General features: G+C 43.3%; 1 protein-coding gene across 1 annotated transcript in view; it reads right to left on the reverse strand.

The window, feature by feature from the left end:
- LOC144603345 (interleukin-17 receptor A-like) overlaps positions 1-14,368 on the reverse strand; it is a 36,855-nt gene extending 22,487 nt beyond the window's left edge. The window contains exons 1-2 of the mRNA XM_078416488.1: positions 14,249-14,368; positions 1,594-1,618 (exon numbers count right to left, since the gene is read on the reverse strand). Coding sequence (XP_078272614.1) covers positions 1,594-1,618; positions 14,249-14,365 — 142 coding nt within the window. The 5' untranslated portion in view covers positions 14,366-14,368. The remainder of the gene's footprint in view (positions 1-1,593; positions 1,619-14,248) is intronic.
- Positions 14,369-17,933: the final 3,565 nt, after the last annotated feature.

The following is a 17,933-nucleotide window of genomic DNA, read 5'->3' on the forward strand; positions in this document are numbered from 1 at the left end:
TAAAAACAAGCATTAGATCAGAGAGATTGATCCTTAAGATGATCTACATACAGCTTTGATGAAATTTTGAGAGAAAGCTGTCAACTTTAAAATCCATATGCAATTACCAGAGCTAAGCAAAACCATACAAACTGTCTGCAAGAAACAAGTAAACTCTCAAACAATAGCACAGTAATGCTGCCTCATCTGGTTGAGAATGGTGGAGGACAACTAAACAACAAATTTGAGATGAAACCTCCAAGGGGATCATCATTTGAACTATGCCAGGGTTCAGCTTGCGAGAGCTAAAGACCAGTTTGTAGCACTTACAATCACCTTCAGCCAGAAGGGTCTGATGGATGTTCCATTGAGGCCTCTTCCTGAGATCCGATGACAAGAGATTCATGTGATCTCCACATATCAAGAAACAGGCTAGGACTAGAAGACTAGATTAACTTGCTGGAAATAGGATGAGACTCAAATACTTCAAAACAGTTGTGCCTCCAGCCAAGCTGTTTGAGCATCATCAATGCGATGTCCAAATCCCTTTCACTACATTGGGAGAGTAGATTTTCAGAAAGTCTTTGATAAGGTGCCACACGTTTAGCTGCTTAGGAAGATGAGAGCCCACGGTATCAATGGGCAGATACTAGCATGGACAGCAGGTTGGCTGGATGGCAGAAGACAAAGAGTGGCAATAAAGGGGGCTTTTTCTGGTTGGCTGCCAGTGAATAGTGAGTTCCGCAAGGGTCGGTGCTGGGGCCGCTACTATTCATGTTGTATATTAATGGTTTGGACGAGGGGATTTAAGGCTTTGTAACAAAGTTTGCGGATAATACGAAAATAGGTGGAGGGGCAGGTAGTGTAGAGAAAGCAGGGCAAGTCCGCATTTGGACTATTGTGAGCAATTTTGGGCTCCATATATGAGGATGTGCTGTCTCTGGAGAGGGTCCAGAGGTGGTTTGCAAGAATGATCTCAGGAATAAGTAGGTTAACCTAAGGTGAGCGTTTGTCAGCATTGGGCCTGTACTCGCTGGAGTTTAGAAAAATGAGGGGGGACCTCATTGAAACATACAGAATAGTGAAAGGCTTGGATAGAGTGGATTTGGAGAGGATGTTTCCACTAGTGGGAGAGTCTAAGACTGTGGAATTCTTTGCCACAGACGTCTGTGGAGGCCAAGCATCAGAGGTTATGGGGAATAGGCAGGAGAATGGGGTTAGGAGGGAGAGATAGATCAGCCATGATTGAATGGCGGAGTAGACTTGATGGGTCGAATGGCCTAATTCTACTCCTATTCCTTATGACATTATGAGTATGTTAACCACGACTTCAATGTTTCAGATTAATCTGAATAGTAGAATAATTGATTGAAACAATAAGAGAGAACTGATTTGCTCTTTTGTCTATCGAAGGGGGTTTTGAAAGCTACAAAACAGAGCAGCACAGCCTAAATTTAAATACGCTAACTGCAGCTCATCAGCAAAGTGTACAAACAATTGGGAAATGTGACAGTCCAATCACAGATTCTGATTTGAAGGGCTTTTGAAAGCTGGATTTGAAGAATGCCACTCAACCAAGCAACAAATAAAACAATTAAAAAGTTAAGTACTTACCAGATAGAACAGTACAATTTAGGCCCTGTTTGAAGAAAGAAAAGTATATTTTAATAATGACAGTTCCTATGGTAGCTGGTTCAACACTGTATTCAATGCAATTATAGGCCATTATAGGCAGAGGAAAAGAAAAAATAAGCCTTTTAATTTGTATTCAGCCACACAAGATTGATCAATGCTCCACGGTGGCAGGAGTGGAGAACAGTCCAGCCTCATGACCTTTAATGCAATAAATTCAGAGTTCATGTTAGTCTCTAAGATATAACAACAACTTTTCTTTCAATATTGTTAGTCACGTTTATATATGTCATCTAAAATTCTAGATTAATGAATTATTAAACACAAGTGTAAACACAGCTCCTCAATATGAAAACTAGTCATTATCCCCAGAGTCTGGTAAAAAAGTATCCTAAATTAATTTCAAATATGCACATTTGCTCAACAGCGAGTACTAAAGAGACCATACTAGCTATGGGGGTAGAGAATGAGAAGACATCTGACATGTCCTTTTTAGTAGTAGGTGCAGATTTCAAGCTGTGTTGCCAAAATGACCTCGTCCTTCTCCTGCATATCGTCACTGCTGCCAATGCCAGGACCCTCTCTCCGTGCTTCCCGAGATATCTCGTGCTCTTGCTACCTTTTCCAGACCCATTCCTGCCGATTCCATTTCTGCTACTTCCTCCAAGGATACACAGGAGGGCAGCATACATCATGATGGGAGGATAAATGCTGCATTTTCATTAACACACTTTGTTGAGTTTAAGCAAATGATCTGCAGTCATAATGCAGAATTCTGCATAAAAGTAGCCTCTGAAATATTTTTGGTACAGTATGTATCAGTGTACAATATAGATTTTTCTGTTTCTAGTGCTAATTTCATCTACAATGTTCTGTTACATACTAGGGATACACCACAAACAATAGTGACCAGTTAATTTACTTTTAATGATATTGGTTAAGAGAACAAAGTTTGATAGGACTTTAACTTGTTAACTTGTTCCTTGTTAACTTTAAGGTTGTCTGCTAACTGCCTTTATTGCACATCAGATTGAGCAGCAGAACCTTTAATACCTGCTTGTATGAAATTTATGGAACATTAATCAAATCTATTTTTACAACCATGGGTGAGAGCTACCAACCCAGACAACAAACAATTTATCTTCAAACAGGGGATTATAAGGGAATTTATTTCTCAAATAATAATCCTTCCTGAAAACTCTAAATTGGCTCCTGATGCAAAATGGCATAAACTGGGAAAACCCTACCATTGCACAATTGTATCTTTGATGACGAACTTACTGGAAACCCCACCCATTGTCAAGAAATATTTGCATGACAAAATACAAAAGGAAAGTCCCAAGTCAATACTTTTGCCAGAAAAATATCCTGCTTTTCATTTCAAATACCATGAATTTAACATCCATGGTATTCTTGGAACCGTTCATTTATAAAAGTGACACTCATCAATTAATTCCTGACAATGTTTGATGTACTGTTTGCTGTAAATGAAGTAGTTGATGCAGGAAGCCAAGTCACGACTTCCTCATTCCAAGGGAGGCAGTAGAGGAAGGTGTCAAATATGTAGTCCTTTCTAAGTATGAAAATACCTGCTATAAGCTAATTCTGACAATTGGCCATCCCATAGAATTTTTAAGATTCATTTATTAAACATCTAACATAACATTTTTCACAGAAGTTTTTTTAACTAAAATACATTGATTAGAATTTTTCAGGGAATAACAGTTAATACATATGTAGACACAAGGAACTGCAGATACTGGTTTATCAATAATGACAAAATACTAGATTAACTCAGTAGGTCAGGCAACATCTCCGCAGAACATGGATATTAACTAGAAGGGTCACGGCCTGAAATGTCACCATTCGTGTTCTCCAGAGACGTTCCCTGACCCACTGAGCTCCTCCAGCATTTTGTATCCTTTAATTCCCGAGGCTAAGCTACCAATTTCTGGATCTTTCCATAACAAGAAGGTTATATTTACAAATTATAGACTGTAGAATACAATCAATCATGTTAATAAATGCAATGCTGATACCAGCCTTCTTGGAGAAGCAGCGCCTGTAAGGGGCAAATAATAGTTTTTTTTTGTTGGTAGTTAATAGAAGTTTGATCTTTTACTCTTAAGCTCAGAAGTCACATCCAGACTGCCTTTAAAATTCTAGAAACTAAACTGATATATCTTTGCCAAAATGCTGGTATGGAAAGACATTGAAGTTTTCAGTACTACAAGGAAATAAGTGAACTGGATTAAACCTGACTCAAAGACAAAACAATTAAATAGACACCTAATTTGCATACCCAGCAGCCCTATTCATCAGAATAATTCACAGCCAGAATCCACTGCACTGTTCTGAGCACAATAACTAATGGGTTTTACTTGTTGTGCCTTCCTTTTCACTATATCTCAGGTTCGAATTGTTGACTAGGATCTGAAAGTAGAAATAATTATGTCATGCTATGTGAAGGATTGGATTTATAAACGGAGCAAAATGGAACCACATTTATACTACTTCCATATCTTATTTCTATACATGGGTGCCTGGTTTAGGACCTTGCAGAAAAGTACTGAGTGTGACTTGAGAACATTTCATTTTTGAGAGTTCATTGTGCTGAGGTGTACATATTTGTTGAAAGAAATAATATAAAATTAATTGAGGGGAGTTGAAGCAAGTGGTACATTTTATAAACAGAAACAAAACAGCTTGTTTGTTTTTAAAATGGCATTACAAGTGCCCTGATTTTTTGTTTTTGAACAGCATTTTTTTCCTCATTGGGTGTTTTATCCAACAGAAGACTTTAAGAATCAAGAATTCTCACCAAATCTGACATTGTTATGCATGTGCAATATCCAGAAGTTGCCATCCAATTTTTGTCATATTAATAGCAAGCACCATTGACATTATTCTGACCACAATCTTGGCCATTATAATCAATTGGAAGCAACTGGCTCTTATCTGTCTTACACTGGCTGTGATATTTACTATAGTGCACTTACAGCATTCTGCTGCCGCTGAACATTATATTCAAAGCTCATGTAGATCACAACAAAGTGAGGCAACAGCCTGGACAGTTGAAAATTAACAATTTTCTTCATTGGACTGGCTTTTCACTATAAAAACAGCACTGAAAATGAGAGTGCTGTAAGGGGTCTTTAAGTTTGTCGCCAAGCTACTGTATATGAACTTTGTTAGTGCTAAAACCATAGAGCACGTCAGCCAAACTCATCCATCCCGTAAAGATGCCCACCTAAGCTAGTCCCATTTGCCCAAGTTTGCCTCATAGCTCTCTCACCTTTCCTCTTCATGAACCTGTCCACATGCCTGTTAAGTGTTCTTATTGTATCTGCCACAACCACTTTCTCTGACAGTACATCCTATATACCCTCCACTGTCCATGGAAAAACTTGCCCCTCAGGTTCCTACTAAATCTTTCACTTGCATCTTAAACCCATGTCCTCTAGTTCTCGATTCCCCAATCGTGGGAAACGGATATTGTGCATTTACCCTATCTGTTCACATCATGTTTTTATATTCCTATCTAAGATCACCTCTCAGTCTCCTAAACTCCAAAGAATATCCTATCATTCCTTGCACTTCCACACGCCTATCTAAAAGCCTCTTAAACACCATCGTCATATCTGCCTCCAACACCACCATTGTAAATGTGTCTCAGGACCCCACCACTTTGTAAAAAAATTTGCTCCGCGCATCTCCATTAAACACTGATGAGTTAACCAGGGATGTGTGGAGGGAACGGTCTCTGCAGAAGGAAGAAAGGGGTGGAGATGGGAAAATGTGGCTAGTGGTGGGATCCCGTAGGAGGTGGCGGACATTTCGGACAATTATGTGTTGTATATGACAGCTGATGGGGTGGAAGGACTAGGAGAACTGTTGCTGTTGCGACTAGGGGGAGCAAGGGCAGAACACCGAGGAGACACGAGTGAGAGCCTCATCTATGATGGGGGAGGGAAAGCCCCGTTCCCTAAAGAATGAGGACATCTCGGATGTTCTAGTATGGAACACCTCATCTTGGGCGCAGACAGAGGAATTGGGAGTAGGGGATAGTCTTTGCAGGAAGCAGGGTGGGAAGAATTGTAGTCGAGATAATTGTGGGAGTCAGTGGGTTTTTAATAAACGTCAGTCAATAGTCTATTTCCTGTGATGGAGACTGTGAGATCAAGAAAGGGGAGGGAGGTGTGGGAGATGGTCCAAGTAAATTTGAATGCCGGATGAAAATTGTTGAAGTTGATGAAGTCCATTAGTTCTGCATGGGTGCAGGAGGTTGCACCGATGCAGTCATCAATGTAACAGAGATAGAGTTTGGGGTTAGGGCCAGTGTACGTCTGGAACAGGGATTGTTCAATGTACCCTACAAAGAGGCAGGCGTAGCTGTGGCCCATGCGGGTGCCCATAGCTATGCCTTGGACTTGGAGGAAGTGGGAGGAGTCAAAGGAGAAGTTGTTGAGGGTGAGGACCAGCTCCGCTGTGTGGAGTAGAGTGTTAGTAGAGGGAAATTGGATGGTTCTGCAGTTGACGAAGAAATGGAGGGCTTTGAGGCCTTCCTGGTGAAGGATGGAGATGTAGAGTGAACGTCCATAGTAAAGTTGAGGGAGTGAGGGCTCGGAAAGCGGAAGTCAGTAAAGAGACGAAGGGCACGTGAGGTACCTTGGACACAGGTCGGGAAAAATTGGACAAGGGGGGGTAGGAGTCGAGGTACAAGGAAATCATTTCTGTGGGACAGGAGCAGGCAGAAACAATGGGTCTGTCAAGGCAGTTGTGTTTGTGGCTTTTGGGGAGAAGGTAAAAACGGGCTGTGCGGGGCTAGGATACGATAAGGTTGGAGGCTGTGGAAGGCAGATACCAGAAGTGATGAAATCAGTAATGGTGTTTGAGATTAAGGCCTGGTGCTCATCTGTGGGATTGTGGTCTAAGGATAGGGATAAGGCGGTGTCTGAGAGTTGTCGCCTGGCCTCAGCCAGGTCTGAGCGCCAGACTACCACGGCACCTCCCTTGTCGGCAGGTTTGATTATAATGTCATGGTCGCTGCAGAGTGAGCGGAGGGCTGTATGTTCAGATGGGGTGAAGTTGGAGTAGGTGAGGGGAGTGGAAAAGTTGAGACGGTTGATGGCAGCTTACAGCCCAGTAGTATGAATATTGATTTCTCTCACTTCAGGTAGTCCCAGCATTCCCTCTTTCTCTATCCCTCTCCCACCCAAGTCACGCTACCTCCTCACTTTCACCCTACAAACAGCTTACAGTGGCCTGTTCCCTTTATCATGATTATTTTTTTGCATATCTTTCATTCATTGCTCTTTACCTTTCCACATTACCTTCTATATCTCTTGTTTCCCTTATCCCTAACCAGTCTGAAGAAGGGGATCCGATCCGATACGTCACCCATTCCTTCTCTCCAGAGATGCTGCCTGTCCCGCTGAGTTACTCCAGCTTTCTGTGTCTATCTGTAACCTGAGGCACATCACAAGTAATGGGCCTCCAGTCCAAAAAAAATAATCTTCTATCAGTGCCCTCTGCTTCCTACCACCAAGCCAATTACATATCTAATTAGCTAGCTCCCCTGAATCCCATGCAATCTAACCTCCCACCCTGTAGAACCTTATCAAAGGTCGTCCTGAAGTACAGATAAACAGCATATCCCACCTACCCCAATCTTGCTTACTTCTGAAAACTCAACTAAATTCATGAGCACAATCTCACATGCACAAAGCCGGGTTGACTATTCCTAATTAATCCCTACAAATACACATATATTACCCCTCAGAATCCCCTTCAGTAACTCACCTTGTGCAGGCTTACTGGTCAATGATTACCAGTTTCCTTTGCAGCCCGTCAAAAATAAAGATACTATGCCACCAGAACTCCCAACATTTGATTTTACAAATTCATAACTTTGATGTCCAAAATTCAGAATTTTACATCAAAATTCATAATATGGCACTTAATGCAACTTTTCAGCAAAAAAAAAAGCATGCCAAATGCGCATACGCGTTGCGCTACATTCATGTGTGAAAAACGACTATTATTTCCAACAGTCTGTAGTTCTTGGACTACATGTACAACGTCAGGCCTATCATGAGTATATTCTGCTATTTATAGAAAGGTTATTGAACAGAAATACTTTTTACAACACAAAGAAATAATTGTTTTGCTTTGTTTTCGATTTTGCTTTTTCCTTGCACATCTCAAATCTCTTGGTATTGAATAAAAGAACAATGGTCATAAAATGTATGACTAAGTTATGAAGAGTTTCATTTAAAACTGCCCATACCTAATTTCATTGAAGACATACTTGCTCCAGTGGTCTTCAACAGCAAATCACAAGAGTCCATGTCTCCCCCACCCCCTCCCCTCCCTTCCTCCGCCCCCCCACCCCCCTCCCCCCAACCCCCACTCCCCCCGCCTTCGCCTGCCCCCCCTCTCCTGCCCCTCCCCCCCAACCCACCCCATTCCCTTTCAACATCAACGGGCCTCATGCTACGTGAGCGGCGAGGCCAGGCCCGGCGAACGGCGAGCCTTAGGTGAGCGGCGAGGCGAGGCTGGGCGAGTGGAGAGGCATGTGTTTTGCAGGAAAATGTGAGGTAAAATCGGAATGGCAGAAATGAAATAAGAGAGCGGAAACTTTCCGCCAAATTCGGAAGGGTTGGGAGGTCTGTACCACCCTCCAATCTACCGGCACCTCATCCAAGACATCCTACAAATATTTCCAAGCACCCTTGTCTTCATGTCTTTCTCAAGGTCAATATAGAGGCGAAGCATTCATTGAGAACTTTACTCATCTCCTGCGGTTCCACACACATGCATCCACTTGGTCTTTGAGGAGTTTTATTGGAGTCATGGAGTGACACAGTGCGGAAACAGGCCCTTCAGCCCACCTTGCCCACACCGGCCAACTATGTCCCAGCTGCACTAGTCCCACTTGCCTGTGCTTGATCCATAACCCTCCAAACCTGTCCTATCCATGTACCTGTCGAACTGTTCCATAAACAATGGGATAGTCCCAGCCTCAACTACCTCTTGGATGCACTTGATCCCAGCTGCCTATACCTGTCCCATGCATCCTTCTTGTTTTTGACCAACGCCTCAAATTCCCTCGTCAGCCAAGCTTCCTTATATTTGCCTGCTTTGCCCTACACTGTAACGGAGACATACATATCCTGAGTTTTCGTCAGCACACTTTTAAAAACATCCCACTTGGCTATGTACCTTTCACCTCAAATAACCTGCTCCAGTCAACTTGAGCGAGACCTTCTCTAATACTCTCAAAGTTGGCCTTACCCCAGTTGAGCATTTTAACATGTGGACCCTCTCTGTCTCTATCCATAACTATCTTAAACCTAATCGAACTGTGGTCATTGGTCCCAAAAGGCCCCTCCACACACACTTCATTAACTTGCTCTTCCCAATACTAGATCCAGCGTTGCCCTCTCACGTGAGGGGGGGGGGGGGGGGGGGCTCCACATACTGCTTAAGAAAACTCTCCTGAACACTTTTGAGGAATTGCATTCCATCTAAACCCTTCACGCTATGATTTTACCAGTCTATATTGGGAAAGTTAAAATCCCCTACAACAATCTTATTTGACCTGCAGCTGTCTGCAATCTCCCGGCACATTTGTTCTTCTAATTCCCATTGACTATTCGGGGGTCTGTAGTACACCTCCAACAAGGTGATCATCCCTTTCTTGTTTCTTAGCTCCACCCATGTAGCCTCACTAGACGAACCTTCCATAATGTCACCTCTGAACACAGCCGTGACATCCTCCTTAACCAGCAATGCAATCCCCCCCCTCCTCTTTTTCCTCACTCCTGTCTCTCCTGAAGCTCCTGTACCCCGGAACATTGAGCTGCCAGTCCTGCCCCTCCCTTAACCAGGTTTCAGTCATGGCTACAACGTCCCAGTTGCTCGTACCTATCCATGCCCTCAGCTCACCTGCCTTACCCATCAGGCCCCTTGCATTAAAATATGTGCGGTTTAAACCAACCCCCCTTCCTCGCTCTCTGCCTTTCACCTGCCTATTCTGTCCACTAACCTTTCCCACACCACCCTCCATACCAACTTCTAGCCTCTCATGTGCCTCTGTCCTGTACGAGCTCCCACCCCCCTGCCAATCTTGTTTAAACCCTCCCTGTTGCCAAACCTGCCCGCTAGGATGTTGGATCCCCTCCAGTTAAGGTGCAACCATTCCCTTTTGTACAGGTCACCCCTGCCCCAGAAGAGACCCCAATGATCCAGAAATATAAATCCCTGCCCCCTGCACCAACTCCTCAGCCACACATTAATTTCCCCATATCTTCCTGTTCTTGCCTTCACTAGCACGAGGTACTGGAAGCAATCCTGAGATCACTACCCTGCAGGTCCTGCTTTTCAGCCTTCTACCCAATTCCGTAAAATTGTGTTGCAGAACCTCCTTCCTCTTCCGACCTATATCATTCGTGCCAACATGCACAACAACCTCCGGCTGCTCCCCCTCACTATTGAGGATGCCGTGCAGCCGCTCAGAGATGTCTTGGACTCTGGCACCAGGGAGGCAACACACCACCCTGAAGTCTCGCCTGCTGCCGCAGAATCTCCTGTCCGCACCTCTGACAATCGAGTCTCCCAGCACTTCGGCTCTGCCTGACGTCACTCATCCCTGTTGAGCTTCAGCACCTGGGTTGCAGTCACAGCCCTGGCTGCCACTCAATCTTGTGTCGTCCGCTCCAACAGCTCCCAAGAGGGTGTATTTGTTTTCAATAGGTACAGCCACCGGGGGTTCTGCACTCCATGTTTTGTTCTCTTCCTCGTTGTCACCCAACGTCGCTCTTCCTGTATCCTCGGTGTGCCAACCTCACTGTAGGTCTTGTCCAGGAAACTCTTGTTTTCCTGTATTGTCTTGAGGTCATGCAGCTGCTGCTCCAGTTCCCTAACACGTTCATTCAGGAGCTGCACCTGGACACAATTTCCACAGGTGTAGTTGTCAGAAGCACCAGCAGTGTCCCTGACTCCCCACATCCTGCAGGAGAGACACTGTAACAACGTCTGCCATTACTCCAGTGGACAAAAATCACAAATTACGAATGAGACACTCAGAGTTGAGTGAAACCTATTCCCTTGTCTGCTGCCGATAGCCTCCTTCTGCACTGCAATAAATCACAAGTTTAAAACATCGGACACACGCAGAAACCGATTCAAGTGTTGCCTCCTTGCCTCAGCCTCATCACCAAAGACTCTTGAGCCAAAGACTCACACTTTACCTCCCAAGGCACTTCACCTCAACAAGGCCACTCCCAGTTTTCTCTTCCAAATTACTCTTTTTTCCTTGAGAAACAAAAGATTATTTTATCTTCTCTGTCAAAGCTATCTCATGCCACCTTTATGCCTTAATGATTTCCTTCTTAGGTATGTTCCTTGATTCCAGACACTCCTCCACGGATTCACTTGATCCCAGTTGCCTGCCAAGCAGGCTGGGAACCAATTATATACATGCTGGCACTGAAATGTTAATTAATGTTCATCTGCACTCAAACATTTAATTCCCAGCTCCATTTAAAACATGCTGCTATGTTGTCTACATACCACCTCATTTAGCATCAAATCAACTATAGCAGATATTCAACAGTTACAGAGCAAAATCCCTCCTCAACAGACATACCACTAGAGAGTGAATACTAAACTAGTGAGTTTAAAGGGAGCATTGGAGGCAGAGGCTCAATGAGTTTAAAGACACATTAGGCCAAATCAAAGAGCTAGGACATTAACATGGTTTTATCTAAGTAAAGCACTAAATAATTTAATAGTCAGAGCATTTTTGAAGGGTCTCGATCCGAAACATCACCTATTCCTTCTCTCCAGAGATACTGCCTGTCCCGCTGAGTTACTCCAGCTTTTTGTGTCTATCTTCAGTTTAAACCAGCATCTGCCATTCCACATGAGGAAAGCTGGGATTGTTTTATTTACAATCTGCAGCAATTTATTTGCTGATGGGTGACAAGTATATAAAATTGTATGTCCAGAAGGAGTAAATGGGACCTATTTTGTTTTACTGAGGAGCATCAGGGGACATGGAAATATATTGGGGACATGGAAATCTATTGCTTCCTCGGTTCCTTCTATCAATAAATTTAGAGTTAACGATAGGTCATTTAGAGGAGGCACAAAATTTCATATTTTGCTAGAATGCTGAAAACTGGAATTAGATTGGGTAGATCTTTTTCAACTGGCACAGCCGCAAAAGGTCAATGGTCTTTCCCTTTGTTGCAAATTTTCTGTAGTAAGGGAGTATTTCCAAACACAACTTTTTCACGTTGTTCTAATGTGGTACCAAATCATCATTGTCAGCCAGACATTACTCCTCTAATATGTGAAATTAATATTTTCTAAAGCTGAAGAAATATAAGATAAGAAATCGGTCAATGTTCAAATTACAAAGATGTCCATGTGAATATTCGAATGAACAGGCTAGTCGGCACCTCAATACTGCTGCATCATTTAATAAGATCACCGTTTATCTGACTGTAACTCAAATCAGCCTCCTCTTCTATTCAGGGTAATCTTTTACCACATTCTTATCGTACTTGTCTGTCTCTTTCTACCTTAAAATTAAGACCGAGCTTCCACCATCTTTTGAGGAAGGGAGTTTCTAAGATTCAGAACCTTCACGAATAAATTTAATCTCATCTGCTTTGAAGGGAGCTTATTTATAAACAGCGACTTCTGCTTCCAGATTCTCTGACAAAGGAAAAATACTTTCCACATCCATCCTGTCAAGATTTCTCAGATTTTGATTCTATCAAACCATCTCTCAAACAAGCCAATGCCATAATCATTCCTCAATGAATAACTATAAAGCCCAGGTTTAAATCTGCCAAATCTTCCCTGTACTACTTCTGGTACATATTTCACTTCCTAAATCATACATTGACACAAAAAGCTGGAGTAACTCAGCGGGTCAGACAGCATCTCTGGAGAAAAGGAATAGGTGATGTTTTGGGTCGAGACTGAAGAATTGTCCTTACTCCAGCGTTTTGTGTCTACCTTCGGTTTAAACCAGCATCTGCAGTTTCTTCCCACACACACTAAATCATACTCCAGATGTTGTCTCATCAATATCCAATGTAACCGAAAAAAACCTCCCCACTTTTTTACTCAATTCCCCAAGCAATAGATAACATCCTAGTATAAGAAAATAACTGCAGATGCTGGTACAAATAGATTTATTCACAAAATGCTGGAGTAACTCCAGCATTTTATAGATAACATCCTGTTTGGTTTCCTAATAATTTGCTGTATCTGCACTATAACAGTTGGCAAATCATCCATTAGGATACCCAAATGTCTTGGCAGATTTCTCTAATCTTTCACTATTTAGCAAAGATGCTTCTTATTTCTGCAGTCAAAATGGACAATTTCAGGTGCAATTCTCCACATGCCTGATCTTTGCCCTTTCACGTTACCTATCTGTTTAGTTTCCTTTAGTCTTCACACCATACTATCCTGTCTGGCTCCCTGTGTGTGGCATCAACAAATTTAGCAATTATACCTTCAGTAACTTCATCCCAATCTTTTACATAATTTCTAATTAGTTAAGGCCTCAGCACCAATTCCTCTGGCCCACCAATGGTGCATGTTGCCAACCAGAATATGCTTACTGAAGAAGAGTCCCGACCAGAAACATCACCCATCCATGTTCTCCAGAGAAGCTGCCTGAGCTACTCAGTGCCCTTTTTCGACAATTTTATGTCACCTTGTTTTCAGCTTCTCATTTAAAACTGCTTGATTTCCAGTGGTAAATGCAGATATATTCCCTATATTTTGAGAGGCCCCGTCAAAACATGGGCCAAACTTTCAAGAATGTATGCCATCATTTTTTATTCAATTTTTTCAACCTCACCATCTTAAAATCAATTTAAAATTATGATAACATAAATTAACACATCTAACTTATACATCATCCAATTTAATCACCATTGATCAATCAAGTTTGGGGGTAATTTTAGTATAAGCCAGTTGGTTGTACTTTTAGACACAAAATATTGGAGTAAGTTACGGGACACGCAGCATCTCTGGAGAAAAGGAATGGGTGACGTTTCGGGTCGAGACCCTTCTTGTATCTTTATTACAGTTTTGTATTTCAATCATTCAGAGACCGGAACGTAAAATCTAAGTTTGCTATAAGGGAACCAGAAGAGGAAATAATGTGTGGGAAAGAACTGCAGATGCTGGTTAAATCGAAGGTAGACACAAAATGTTGGAGTAACTCAGCGGGACAGGCAGCATCTCTGGAGAAATTGGTGATGTTGTTGGTCCCGACTCGAAATGTCACCCATCTCGAGATGCTGCCTGTCCCGCTGAGTTACTTCAGCATTTTCCGTCTACCCCAGAAGAGGAAATAGGTTGTTTCAGTCATTATTGGTAGTGATTCAGTCACTGTCAACGTTGTTTCAGTCACTATCAGCAGTGTTTCAGACATTAAAAAGATGACTGAATCAAGAAACAAATTATCTACGAAATTACGACTACAATCTTTCGTAATATAGCGGAGTTTTGCCCACTTCACTGGAACGCTGTCGACACTTGCTGACCGCAGAGCTGCCGTGCGGAGCCGCCCGCCATTACCTTCCTGTTGACAACAACCTACCTGCTGCGAACAGTCGCCCAGGTACGTGGTGGCCCCAGCTCCTCGTAGCGAGAGCACAACGAGGAGAACTCGCAACCACTCCCCGCCGACCTGTCCCATGGATAACAGGCCACTCATGATCAGACGTACATCCGACTAACTTTCCAGAAGTTTCCAACAATTTACACGGCCACCCACCGATCTTCACCTCCACCCACCCAACCGGCTGTCACCGGCCTCAGCCCCGCCCAGCCACACGTCAGTCACCGCCCGCAGCCTCGCCCACCCATCAGTCATCGGCCGGCCTTAGCCCCGCCCAGCCACACGTCAGTCACCGCCCGCAGCCCCGCCCACCATCAGTCATCGGCCGGCCTCAGCCACACGTCAGTCACCGCCCGCAGCCCCGCCCACCCATCAGTCATCGGCCGGCCTCAGCCCCGCCCATCCACACGTCAGTCATCGCCAACCCATCAATCAACGACCGGCCTCAGCCCCGGCCATCCATACGTCAGTCACGGCGCACAGCCCCACCCACCGGCCTCAGCTTCGCCCACCTGCCAGTCAACGACATCAGCCGAAAGTAAACTTGTGCAGGAAGGAACTGCAGATGCTGGTTTACACCAAAGACAGACACAAAACGCTGGAGTAACTCAGCGGGACAGGCAGCATCTCTGGAGAGAAGGAATGGGTGATGTTTCAGGTCGAGACCCTTCATCAGACTGAGAGTCAGAGGAGAGGGAGACTAGAGCTATGGAAGGGTAAGGAGTGAAAACGACAGATCAAAGCAAACAATAATAAAGAAATGTAGAACGGTTCATTGTTGGCTGAGGGTAAGGTAACAATGAGACATCCAATCAGTAAAATTAACCAGGAGGAAGTCAGAGAACTAGGGTGGGAGAGAGAGGGAAAGCAAGGATTACTTGAAGTTAGAGAAATCAATATTCATACCGCTGGGTTGTTAGCTGCCCAAGGAAAATATGAGGTGCTGTTCCTCCAATTTGCATTTGGACTCCTTCTGGGGGGGGGGGGGGGGGGGGGGAGGTCCAGGACAGAAAGATCAGTATGGGAATGGGAGCAACCAGGAGATTGCATAGGCCACTGAGCGATTGCCCGTCATTGACTGGCCTCAGCCCCACCCGACCAACAGAAAAAGCTGGCAACAATCAGCAAATCAGGCAACATCTGTGGGAAGAGAAAGTTTTAGGTCCAGATACTTTATCTGCCCTGATGAAGTATCTTGATCAATGAACAAGCCTGGTGAGAGGGGTCTGTAGGCCGACCTGGGTAAACGTGGAACCAGAATTACATCCTTTGAGAACCTTATTTACTTTCTTCAAGTCTATTCAATACAAATATCAGCAACCATCCGCCCTTAAAGGACCAAAATAGTGTTGCCAAAGAGTAAACCAGTGACAGAAGATATGGCCCCAAATGCATCATGACCCCTGCTGCCTTGGAACAGAACAATATAGTGCCCTCCATAATGTTTGGGACAAAGACCCATCATTTATTTATTTGCCTCTGTACTCCACAATTTGAGACTTGTAATAGAAAAAAATCACATATGATTAAAGTGCACATTGTCAGATTTTAATAAAGGCCATTTTTATACATTTTGGTTTCACCATGTAGAAATTACAGCAGTGTTTATACAGAGTCCCCCCATTTCAGGGCACCATAATGTTTGGGACACAGCAATGTCATGTAAATGAAAGTAGTCATGTTTAGTATTTTGCATGCAATGACTGCTTGAAGTCTGCGATTCATGGACATCACCAGTTCTTCTGGGTGTCTTGTCTGGTGATGCTCTGCCAAGCCTGTATTGCAGACATCTTTAACTTATGCTTGGTTTGGGGGCTAGTTCCCTTCAGTTTTCTCTTCAGCGTATAAAAGGCATGCTCAATTGGGTTCAGATCGGGTGATTGACTTGGCCACTCAAGAATTGACCATTTTTTAGCTTTGAAAAAGTCCTTTGTTGCTTTAGCAGTAAGTTTGGGATCATTGTCTTGCTGTAGAATGAACCGCTGGCCAATGCGTTTTGAGGCATTTGTTTCAACTTGAGCAGATTGGATGTGTCTATACACTTCAGAATTCATTACGCTACTACCATCAGCAGTATATCATCAATGAAGATAAGTGAGCCAGTACCTTCAGCAGCCATACATGCCCAGGCCAAAACACCCTACCAGCGTGTTTCACAGATGAGGTGGTATGCTTTGGATCTTGGGCAGTTCCTTCTCTCTTCCATACTTTGCTCTTGCCATCACTCTGACATAAGTTAATCTTTGTCTAATCTGTCCACAAGACCTTTTTCCAGAACTGTGGTTGCCCTTTTAAGTACTTCTTGGCAAACGGTAACCTGGCCATCCTATCTTTGCAGCTAACCAGCGGTTTTCATCTTGCAGTGTAGCCTCTGTATTTCTGTTCATGAAGTCTTCTGCGGACAGTGGTCATTGATAAATCCACTCCTGAAGAGTGTTTCTGATCTGTCGGACAGGTGTTTGGGGTTTTTTCTTTATTATAGTGAGAATTCTTGTCATCAGCTGTGAAGGTCTTCTTTGGCCTGCCAGTCCCTTTGCGATTAGTAAGCTCATGAATGCTCTCTTTCTTCTTAATGATGTCCAAACAGTTGATTTTGGTAGGCCTAAGGTTTGGCTGATGTCTCCAGCAGTTTTATTCTTGTTTCTCAGTCTCATAATGGCTTCTTTGACTTTCATTGGCACAATTTTGGTCCTCATGTTGATAAACAGCAATAAAAGTTTCCAAAGGTGATGGAAAGACTGGAGGAAAGGCACTGAGAGCTCTCATATACCTGCATTAAGGAGGCAATTAAACACACCTGAGCAATTACAAACACCTGTGAAGCCATGTGTCCCAAACATTATGGTGCCCTGAATGGGGACTATGTATAAACACTGCTGTAATTTCTACATGGTAAAACCAAAATGTATAAAAATGGTCTTTATTAAAATCTGACAATGTGCACTTTAACCACATATGATTTTTTTTCTATTGCAAATCTCAAATTGTGGAGTACAGAGGCAAATAAATAAATGATGGACCTTTGTCCCAAACATTATGGAGGGCACTGTAAAGAGTTGAAAAAGGGTCTCGACCTGAAACATCACCCATTTCCTCTCTCCAGAGATGCTGCCTGTCCCGTTGAGTTATTCCAGCATTTTGTGTCCATCTTCGGGTTAAACCAGCATCTGCAGTTCCTTCCTACACAATATATATAACATGCATATTACGACATAAATCCTGAAGGTTACTATATTTCACGCTCTCACTCAAGCCATTTCAATATTATTTAATAAAATCTTTCAAATACGCTGGAGATCTCTCTCTGGTAAAGTGTCAGATGTCCACTTGAGGCAGTACAGAATCTATTGCTGCCCTCTATCTGATTTACACAGTACTCACAGGCATGTTGTCCAGATTATCTATCTAGAGCATTTGGCTCATTATTCCTTTTTCAGCATATGTCTCAGGGACAGGAGTATCAGTGAGAACACTTGCACATTTCTCTGCTTTGTAAACAATGAATATCACATTGCTGTGGTCTGAAGGTCAAAGCACACCTTGGAGCTCCTTGTGGAAGCCATATGAGGCACGAACTGCAATTTTTGGTTCTGCTATTCCCAGCACAGGTGGAAGCCCATTACATAGTTCCAGTGAGATAAACTACTTTAAGAGCTCCTACCGT

This window comes from Rhinoraja longicauda, chromosome 20 (assembly GCF_053455715.1).
Source record: "Rhinoraja longicauda isolate Sanriku21f chromosome 20, sRhiLon1.1, whole genome shotgun sequence".
Classification (NCBI taxonomy): domain Eukaryota; kingdom Metazoa; phylum Chordata; class Chondrichthyes; order Rajiformes; family Arhynchobatidae; genus Rhinoraja; species Rhinoraja longicauda.